At 39.1% G+C, this 11,139-nt stretch overlaps 1 protein-coding gene across 1 annotated transcript; it reads left to right on the top strand.

The window, feature by feature from the left end:
• Positions 1-3,156: 3,156 nt before the first annotated feature.
• LOC101579822 (secretoglobin family 2A member 2-like) lies at positions 3,157-5,827 on the top strand. Its single transcript, XM_004646750.1, has 3 exons — positions 3,157-3,211; positions 4,128-4,315; positions 5,789-5,827. Exons 1-3 carry the CDS (start codon positions 3,157-3,159, stop codon positions 5,825-5,827), a joined length of 282 nt encoding a protein of 93 aa, XP_004646807.1.
• The last annotated feature ends 5,312 nt before the right edge of the window (positions 5,828-11,139 follow it).

Here is an 11,139-nt window from a genome sequence, read left to right as displayed (position 1 = left end):
ATCCTTGCGTTTGCCAGTCAAGCGCTTATCCTACTGAGCCATCTCCCCAACCCCTCCAGTACCATTTATTGGAGAGACTCTCTTTCTAGCAGTGAACATGTTTGATCCCTTTGTCAAAGATAAGGTGTTTGAGTGTGTTTGTAGATGTGTTTGCTTCGTCTAATCCATTCATCCTCAGATCTGTTTTATTCTCATACCTTGATAATTTTATCATGTAGCTTTGTAGTATACTTTGAAGTCAGAGATTGTAATGCCTCTGCCATTTCTTTGTTGCCTGGAATCACTTTTGCAATTCTAAGTGTATTCTGGCTCCAAATGAATTTAAAGAATGTTTTCACTAAATCTGTGGGGTGCACCAATGGCATTTTATTTGGGATTGAATTGAATCTACACAGCACTTTTCGGATTATGGCCATGTTCTTAATGTTTGTTGTTCGTATCCATGAATATGGAATGTTTTTCAATTTTCTAAAATCCTCTTCTATCTGTTTTTTTTTTTTAGAGTACAATAAATTATACTGTACAGAACTCTGACTTCCTTTGTTATACTGATTCATAGTGTTTCATTTTTTGGATGTTATTGTGAAAGGCATATTTTCCCTAATTTCTGACTTGGTACCTTTGTTGTTTGGGTACAGAAATACTATTGACTATTTTTCATGTTTTTTTTTTTCTTCTTTTTTTTAACCAGGAATCGAACTGAGGACTGGAAAAGTGGGAGCTTGGGCTGCTGAGCTATATTCTTGGCCCTGCTATTGAATTTTGAATGTTAACTTGTATTCTGCTACACTACTGAGTTTGCTTATCAAATCTACAAGTATCTTGGTGGAGATTTAGGGTCTTTTATGTAGTGTATCATGTCATCTACAAAGAATGATAATTTTGATTCTTTCTTTGCAATCATTATTCAATTTATTTGTTTCAGTTTTTTTAATTGCTCTGGCTAATATTTCTGGAACTACATTGAATAAGAGTGGTGACAGTGGCCATCCTTGTCTTGTTCCTGATTTTTTAATGTAAAGGCTTTCAATTTTTGTCCCTTTAATATGATGTTGGCTGTTGGTTTGTTGTACAAGACTTTTATCAGGTTGACTTACAGAACATCTACTCTGATTTTTTTTTTTTTTTTATTATCATGAGTGAGTTTTGAACTTTGTCAAAAGCTTTTTCTGAATCTATTGAGATGATCATGTGATTTTTGTCTTTGGGTGTGTTGATGTGGTGCATTGCATTCATTGATTTGTATATGTCAAACCATCCTTGCATTCCTGGGATGATTCTCACATGGTCATTATGTATAACCTTTTTGATGATTTGCGGCAGTTTCTGTATAGAAGTATTTTATTGAGGTTTTTGGATCTATCTTTATTAGGGAGACTGGCTTGCAGTTTTTCTTCTTCTTCTTTTTTTTTAAATCTAATGTACCAAATTTAATATTCAATCATTAGCTCTGTGACCTTAGGCAGATTCCAGTTATGGGAGACTGATTTTTTTTAATATTTATTTATTTATTTATTTATATTTTTGTGTGTGTGTGGCCAGCTCAGCCCACCCGGGGGCGGGGCTGGCTGGCATGTGGTGCTGGGGGATATGAACCGCATTCCCTGTGCTTTGTTTAGCTTAGCTTGTTCTAAGTAGGTGCTTTAGACCACTGAGCCATCTCACCAGCCCTCTTCTTCTTTTTTTAAATTGGGTCTTTCTGTGTTTTTTTTTTTTTTTTTTGTTCCTCCAATGGCTTCAGGGCACTTTTGGCCAGCGGGAGAGTTGTGAGGTTCGAACTCCAGCAACCTGAGGCTGAGAGCTTTGTGGAAGCAGCCACTTAAAGGCCTGAGCTAGCGCCATGCCCCCTTTCTGTGGTTTTGGTATCAGGGTAATAGCTCTCTTAAAGAGTGAGTTGTAGGGGCCATGGAGATAGCTCAGTAGAATAAGCGCTTGCCTGGCAAGTGCAAGGGCCTGAGTTTGATACCCAGCTCCACAAAAAAAAAAAAAAAATACAAAAAAAAAAAAAAAAAAAAAAGAGTGAGTTGTGGAGAATTGCTTCCCTTTCAATTTCATTGAAGAGCTTGGGAAGAGTTGTATTCAATATTCTTTAAATTTCTTACAGAACTCTGTTGTGAATCAATCAGGATGGGGGCTTTCCCTTGGTAAGCTTTTATTTTCATTTTCCTTTTCACTAACTGATATTGTTATATTCAGAATTTATATATCTTCTTCATTCAGCTTTGGCAAATCATATGTATCTAGGAATCTGTCTACTTCTGGTTTTTCCATCGCATGGGAGAAATGATATTCAAAGTGCAAATTGATGATTTTCTGAATATCTATTTGATCTCTAATAATTTTACCCTGTTCATTCCTTATTGCATGAAATTGAAAATTTTGTTTCTGTTTTGGTACTGTTAGCTTGGGGTTTATAAAATTTCTTTATTATTTCAATGAGCCCACGCTTCCATCCATTCATTCTTTGTATTGTTTCCGTTGCAATAATTTCTGGTCTAATGTTTATAATGACCTGCCTTCTTTGGGCTTGACTTGCTCTTCTTCTTCTGGAAGCTTGAGGTTCACTTAATGTTGTTTATTTTGGCTCCTTCAGTCTTCATCATGTGAGAGTTCACCACCGTATATTTTTCTCTTAAGACTTGCTTTCTTTGTGTCCCACAGGTTCTGCTAAATTGAATCTGATTTTTTGTTTGATTGGAAATATTATTCAATATTTCTTTAGTTTCATCTGCAACCCAATGATTGTTAGGAAAGTGTTATTTTAAACCCATGTGCTTATGGAGATTTTGTGATTTCTTTCATCAGTAATTTTCTGTTCCATTGCACTATTGTCACATAAATTGAATTGTTTGTCATTTAGAAAGCCTTTCCTCATCCATCTTCACTACAGGAGTGCCATCACTGTAATCTCCACATTATCTTGGGTCCAGCATTCTAGATAGCTCTTTGTGCAAACAGACAAGAGGCTGCTGTTTCCTTTTGGCACCTGCAATGTTTCTTGAGTCACTGCCAGGTGGATCACACAAGTCTGCCACTCATTTCTGGGAGGGACCACGACAGCTACATGGATTATAAATACCAGAGTGCAAGTGAGCACCTGCAAGTGAATTCCCTCATCTGTGTCACACACCACAGAACAGCCACAACAGCCCTGACATGAAGCTGGTGTTGTTCCTTGTGCTGGCTTCCATCCCATTTTGCTGCTATGCAGGTAAGTTTCATGCAGGGAATGCAGCCATTGACCAGAGGTATTGCGTGTGACCTTGGGGGCAAGTTCTGGTTCCCAAGCTTCAGCACAGGGCAGCATTGTTTCCAGCCAATCTAGAATGAGCTGCAGTGCATCTTTGTGTTGTGTTGGAGGGGCACACAGTGTGTCACTGGCACTCAGGGGGCCCCAGCATGGACACAACTACCATGAAACAAGCATAGGTGTTGGGACTTGATACTGCAACCAGATATTTCAATGGGACAGAGGAAGAAATAACTGGTCACCTCTGCATGGGACACAAAGTGTTTCCTTCAAAGTGCTCAAGAATCTTCATAATGTGGACTGAAATAGAAAGCCTTCCAGACAGAAGGCTCAGGCCCGCTAAATGATCTGGCAGGAAACAGGTTGGACATCACACAATAGAAAGATGGGCTGATCTGATATTCCTAGTGGCCCTTCTTCCCCCAGTGCCTTTGAGGTCAGTGCTTACTGTGAGGTGGACACAGTATCCTCGGGCGTTGCAGTTATTCAGAACAAAAAAGCTCTGGAAGACAGAGCACGGTTGGCACAGATCTTGTGAAGAATTCTTCACATTTCAAAGTCTTGTTCGCATTGCCACAGCCACTCTTAGCCAGGTTCTCTCAGATGGGTAAAAAGGACATGTGCCACACAGCCTGAGAGCAGATGGCAAAGCCCAGGGTCACCAGGTACTGTGAAGAAACCAGCCCACTCTCTGCAGAGGCGGGGCACACATTGTCTCATCTAGACAGTGATGTTTCTTACTGCTTTGAGAGCTGATTGCTTAGAGCTCACAAGGTGAGTGGGCAGCATTCCACACGCAATAGTTTCAGTGGCCTTCGACTTCATATGTGATGGTTTCAGTGATTGCATGGAGCCCATGTCTTGTATTTCTTCCCAGGTTCTGGCTGCAAGCTTCTTGATGATGTAATTGATAACACCATTGATTTTGATTTGACTGTGCCACAATACATGGAGACTCTTCAAAATTTCATAGGGGACGAGATGACAAAGAAGGCTGTGGAGAAATTCAAACAATGCTTTCTCGACCAGTCAAAGGAAACATTAGCCAATGTTAAAGTGATGATGGTAATTTTAATTTTCTTTCTCATACTTCTTAAATTCTAGAACTGGAATAAGCAGTCTGTGATTCTCTTGTTAATGATGACAAAGCATGTGAGGCATGTCCATTTGTATATCTTGATTTGCATGGCATGTGATGACTTTTCCTTCAGCAAAGCTTCATTTCCAAAGCTGATTTGTACCTACCTTTGAGAATCTTTATTAAAATATAGGCAGAAAAATCAGTTAAAAGACTTATCCAGAGTTGATATAGGTACTCTAAGATCTTCAAGATATTTACACACACAGGCACACACAAACGACTCAATAGTCCTGCACACCCCACTCACACACAGAGAGACCACTCCTTCACTTGCACACACACACATTTCCTACGAAGGGTAAAATGCCCTAAGCTGTGAATGGTGGTGCATGCCTGTAGGTCCCTGAACTTGGGAAATGAAAGTAGAAGAATTGTTAGTTTGAGGTCAGTCTGTACTCTCCAGTGTCTTGAAGGCCAGCCAGAACTGCATAGACACCTGGTCTAAAAAACTGAAAAGGAAAACATATCCTTACCATTGGGACCAATGGATTAAAAAAAAAATTGAAACAAAACACACAGTAAAAACTAGTTCATCGATACATTTTGGCAAATCCAGATAATACTCATTGAAGTAAAATCCTGTAGACTAAGTAATTTCTGATTGTCCTTTGAATGCACAAGGTTTATTAGGTTCTGTGTTTGAGGGCTAGGTCTCCTTTCATTCACCATGCGGAAAACGCAAGCGCTTATTATGGTAGTTAACACAGGATGGTTGTTGGATCATTCAGAAGAAAAGCAGGAAATCAACAAGTGTTTCTATCTAAGTATACTTATACTTAGCATTTGTTTAATCTTGTAACATTTTTTAAAGCATTTTGTTGTACAAATCTTGGAAAAACACAAAAAGCATGACAACTGTCTGTACACCCCATGCACAACAATGCGATTGTCCTTGTTCCACACCTCGCTTTGATTTCTCATCCGGAGTGTGAAGCATCCAGGTTTCTCCGATCCACGAGCGACAGTGGAGGTCCTCCATTCCCTTCCAAGCATTCTAGCGTCTCAGGCCATGGGGTCATCTGGTCATGCCCCTCTTTTAAGGAGATAGTTTCACAGAGCCGAACTGAAAGGCTGATACTGCAGCAGCACTTTCACAAGCACAGTAGGGGCATGCTTCATGTAAATTATGTTGAAGACCATGAGGCTTTGAAAAAATATGGAAAAGGTACCTTTTGGAGAAATGAGTCTGAAGGAGTAATTTTGCGTCAGTACTTATCACCTGGCTGGCAGGACACATGGGGAGATAAGGTGATCTGTTTCCAGAGCATTCATGGATGTTGCATTGTCCTCAGAAACAGGAAAAACATAGGAAGAAGAGTATTTGATTGTCAATATTTGACTTTGCAGGACAGAGTTCAATATTTACATGATGTTCCTGTTTTGGTTTTGTTTTCCAGGAGGCAATATATAACAGCAAACTCTGTGAAGCTTACTAACTTCCACAAGACCTTTGTCTCTCAGGGCTACGAACATGCTGAGAAGTGGAATAGCAATACTACAAACCTAACTTTCCTTCTTTCATTCTACATAGATCTATAAACTGCAAGACAATTGTTGAAACCTGATACATATTTTTATTTCAATAAACTCTCTGCAAACATGAAAGCTCCTGTTTGTTCTGCAGCAACACTGGAGTATTTGAAAGGGTTCTGTAAATGTAGTAAGGGAAGGACTTTCTGGGTGTGAAGTTGAGGATTGACAAAAGCACATTTACTGCTTCTGTCCATGTCCAGCATGGGTCCTCACTCTTGACAAAGGCTTTTTCTGCTATCTTCTCATGAGCCTTTCTGAGGTTCTCAAACTGAGGATTTGAGGTCAGATTGTCCTTAGAGTACTGCTGTCACCCCTGTGCACATGATTTCTCTGTACCTTGCCATTTCTTTTTTTCCATAATTTTATTGAGAAATAAATCGCAATGAGACAGTTTCAAATCAAATTGGTAGGACAGTTTCAATAATTAACACATTGCATACTTTCTTTTTAGTGGTTATTTGTTGTACAAGATGCAGACATGATATCCTATTTACAAACACCATCAGAACAAATCCCTCTATGCATTAAGAGAATGTAACTATATATCTATCCTAACCACTTTGAATACACAGATACAAAATGGACATTCATCTGTATTCTTTTTTTTGGTTAAGTCCTGTTATTTGAATATTATAGGTGTGTAAACTCAGCAAAATATTCTAAAGGAGTCCAGTAGCCCCTAATAGTATTGGGTCTTCTGCTTCACTGGCAATGTCAGAAATTATTGACCTGAGTCCCCCACAGCTCAACACAACACCATGGCTTTCCTTCCTATATTTCGTCTTCATACTTTTCTACTGGATGGTCACCCACTCATTTTGAAGCTGCAGTATTTATCAAAATCCTTTCCCAGCTCCACCTCGGTGTGTGCAGAGCCAGCCACCAAGACCAGGTGTGGTGGCGCACACCTGTAATCCCAGTGCTGGGGAGGCTGAAAACAGGAGGATCGCTATGAGTCAGGACTGCATAGTGACAGCGTGTACCAAACAAATTTTTTTTAAAAAAAATCCTTTCCCAAATCTCTTTTCCCTTTCTTGCATAAAAGCTTATGTCTCTACAGGATTCTTTCAAAAAAAGCAACAGAAATTATTATTATTATCATTATTATTATTATTATTACTATTATTTTTTAGGGGAGGGTCAACTGTGAAATTCATATTAATTTGTTAAGTGAAATTCTGTATCACTTGTAATTTTTTGTTTTAATTCTAACTTGTATTCTCTTTTAAAAAACAGTTTAAAAATAGCAAAAGAAATTCTGGGCAACACAGGAATAGAAGGAGGCATAACTGTCTCTGACTTCAAATTATGCTACAAATCTATGAGGATCAATGGAATATATTAGAAGATGCAGACACAACTACAAACACATTTAGCCACCTTATCTTTGAGAAAGAGACTAAACATTTTCACTAGAAGAATGCTAGCCTCTAATAAATGCTGCTGGAAAAACTGGTTTTCCATATGCTGAAGGCTAAAATTAGATTCAGCTTTATCTCCACACACTAAACTAAAGTCAAAATAGATCAAAGAATTAAATATTGAAACAGAAACACTAAATCTTCTGGAGGAGCAGTTAAGTAGAAATGTTGAAGACATAAGAGTAGGTAGGGAGTTCATGAATAAAAGCCAAACTGCGTGGGAAATACTTCAAAGAATCAACAACTAGGATCTCATATTTTCAGTAGTTTCTCAGCATCAAAAGAAATCACCAACAGAGTAAAAAAAAACCCCACAAATTGGGGGAAAGTTAAAGGCAACTATGCATCAGACAAAGAACTTCCAGCTAGAACATGTAAAGATTCTTTTAAAAAGTCAGGCCCCCCCCAAATTCAAAGGTCCTATCCAAACTGGTATCTGAGAAGAATACATACTTCTCAGATGAAGAAATGCAAAAGGCAAATAAATATACGAAAAAACATTCAATATTATTGGTCATTCAATAAATACAAATTAAAACAACACTGAGATTCAATCTCAGCCCAGAAAGAATGTTTATATCAAGAAGTCAACCAATAACAAATTTTGGAGAGGCTGTAGGGAAAAGGGAAATCCTTCTCCGTTGTTTTTGGGAGTGTAGACTGGTATAACCACTATGGAAATCAGTGTGGAGATTTCTCAAAAAAACTAGGATTAGAAGTCTCATTAAAACAGCTATTCCTGGCCGTGCACTGCAGAAGAATGCAGGGGTGAGCGGGAGGCACTAGTGCACGGGAGGGCTGTGGCGTGCAGTCTGCAGCCGCATCTCAGCCTTTCCCTTCCACTGCCGGGGCACTGTTCTTCTCCTTCTGGGACCAAAGCTGCCCACTGTAGTGGGCAGCCCAGTGCACATCCTGCCTCAGCACACAGAGGACATACTGGAGAAAAAAGGAGCCAGAGGGACACGCTGGTGCATCTGTTTGCTGGGGGATGTGGCGGCGCAGTGGGAGCTATTCAGACATGGAAGTTGTGAGAACACAGCTGCAGCTGCCTTCTGTGACATTTTGTATCTCTGAAGTTCAGCTGAACACTGTGGATGGAGCCAGTGTTAACCGAGTAGTGTCTCCTGGACCCCTCCATTGTCTAAAAGTGATCTTGGAAAAAGAAGGGCCTCATTCCTTGTTTGGAGGATTAGGAGCCGATATAGTGGGGTTGGCCCCTTCCAGATTTCAGGTGCTAAGAAGAACAGACGTACGGGCCAGGGATCTTAACGACACGGTGCCTGCCCGCATTCAATTTCCAGTACCAAGAAAAGGAAAAGAACCAATTCATGAAGTAATGCTTGATAGCAGGAAATGGGTACAGTGTGTATTTTGGGGATTAGCAATTTCAGTACTATTAGAAATCAATGGCTGTAATACGAATGCAATGAAATGTTCTTAAATCAGCATGACATAGTAGAAGTTTTTAAAGCACTGTATTTATAGGTAACATTTCAATGTTAAAATTCTATGGATGATGTCGAAGGCTAAAACTAGACCAATGCCTTTGCCATGCACAAAGCTACAGTCAAAATGGATCAAAGATATAAATATTGAAACAGAAACACTAAATGTTCTGGCGGAAAATATAGGTAAAAATCGTAAAGACAAGGGATTGGTAGAGAGTTCATGAGCAAAAACCAAACTGTTCAGGAAATACTTCAAAGAATCAACAACTGAGAGCTCATCTTTTTGAGAAGTTTCTGTACTTCAAAGCAAACCTCCAACAGAGTAAAAGGAAAACCAACAAACTGGGAAAAAATTATACCTGACTCTCCCTCAAAGGCCTATCCTGAACACACAAAGAATTAAAAAATCAGCCCCCAAATTCAAAGACCCAATCAAAAAAGGGTCATCTGAGATGAATATACACTTGTCAGAGGAAGAAATACAAAGGGCAAGTAAATATATGAAAAAATGTTCAACATTATTGGTCATTCGAGAAATGCAAATTAAAACAAAACAGATTTCATCTCACCCCAGAAAGAATGGTCAACATCAAGAAGTCAGCCAATAACAAATGCTGGAGGGGCTGTGGAGAAAAAGGAACCCTTCTGCGCTGTTGGTGGGAGTGCAGACTGGTACAACTGCTATGGAAATCAGTGTGGAGAGTCCTTCAAAAGCTGGGATGGCAAGGCTGGTGAGCTCTCTCAGTGGACTAAGCACTTGCTTAGATAAGCACAGGTGCCAGGGTTTGATCCCTGCACCACACGCCACGCCAGCCCTGTGCCGAGCATGCTGAGCTGGCAATGGAGGCTGGGCAGGGAGACACAGGCCTGTGCACCAGGGAGGCTGAAAACAGGAGGATCACTATGAGTCTGAGCCACACAGTGAGACTCTGCATACTCACACACGCAAAAATCTAGACACTAGGATTGGAGAGCCCTTTCAAGCCAACTATTTCCTTCCTGTGTATTTTTCCAGAAGAACTGAAAATCTCATACCACAGCAATTACATGTGTACCCATGTTTACAGCAGCACAACTTGTTATAGCTAAATCCTGTTATAGACGCCCATTAACTGAAGAATGGATAAAGATGATGTGCTATTTTTACACAATGAAGTATTAGCCATAAAGCACGATAAATTTGAGAATTTTGTCAGTAAATGATACAACTAGAGAACGTACTCTTAAGTGAAATAAATTAGACTTGCATGTGCAAACATCATATTGTCTCCTTAGTGTGAGAACCTGAAAGAGAAAAATGGAATCTGAAGGGTGCAGTAGACACTGGGAAAGGGAATGAGCTTATTCAAAAGGAAAGAGTTACTGAGCTGAGGAGGAGGACAGGAGAGGGAGCGGGGGAAAGAGCTTTATCTATGTATGCATGCAGGGTGCTTTCCACAACTGTACTGTGCATTTTTGCTGGTTTATGGAAAGAATTACGCTTTTCCATTTCATGGAAAGAAATTAATGCTTTAATTTCTTTTGCCTGCTTTTTTCAATTGTTTCAGCTTTTTGTCTTCTTAATTTGTTACACATTTTTTCTTTTGTTTTCTTCTTCCAATTTTACATGCATATATCTAGTAATATGAATAACTGGTTGGAAGACAACACTGTATTATAACAAATGCTGTGAAATTCATATTACTTTGTTAAGTAAAAATCTGTATCACTTGTAATTTTTTGTTTTAATTCTAATTTGTACTCTTTAAAAATAAAAAAAAGAAAATTCTGTGAAGACAGCTATTCCCCTCCTTGGTATTTTTCCCAATGAGCTGAAAGCATTGTACCACAGCAATAGATGTACACCCGTGTGTATAGCAGGGCACTTTGTTATAATTAAATCTTGGAAACAACCCAATGGCCATCGACTGAGGAATGGATAAAAGGATGTGGTATGTTTTACACAATGGAGTATTACTCAGCTACAAAAAAGGATAAACTTGAGGCTTTATCAATAAGTGGATTCAACTGGAATCCACTTACTCAATTTATCTCCTAAGTGAAATAAATCAGGCCTAAATGTGCAAACATCTTGTTGTTTTTCTAATGAAGGAACCTGAAAGAATAAATAAAATCTGAAAGGCACAATAGGTGCTGTGAGAGAGAAACTGTTCCAAGAGAAGGAAAAACTGGTATAAGGGAAAGGAGAAAGGAAAGGCAGAAGGGAATCAGATATATTTACGCATATATGCAGGATAATTTGGGTAATTGTACTGGTGATGTCTCCTGGTCCATTGAAAAGAACAGCTAATGCTTAAATTTTTTTCTTCTCCTTTTTAATTTCTTATAACTTTTTTTTTTTTTTTT

Source organism: Octodon degus, unplaced genomic scaffold (genome assembly GCF_000260255.1).
Source record: "Octodon degus isolate 3935 unplaced genomic scaffold, OctDeg1.0 scaffold00279, whole genome shotgun sequence".
NCBI classification, from domain to species: Eukaryota; Metazoa; Chordata; class Mammalia; order Rodentia; family Octodontidae; genus Octodon; species Octodon degus.
Note: the sequence above shows the minus strand (reverse complement) of the source record. Positions and strands in the feature narration are given on the sequence as shown.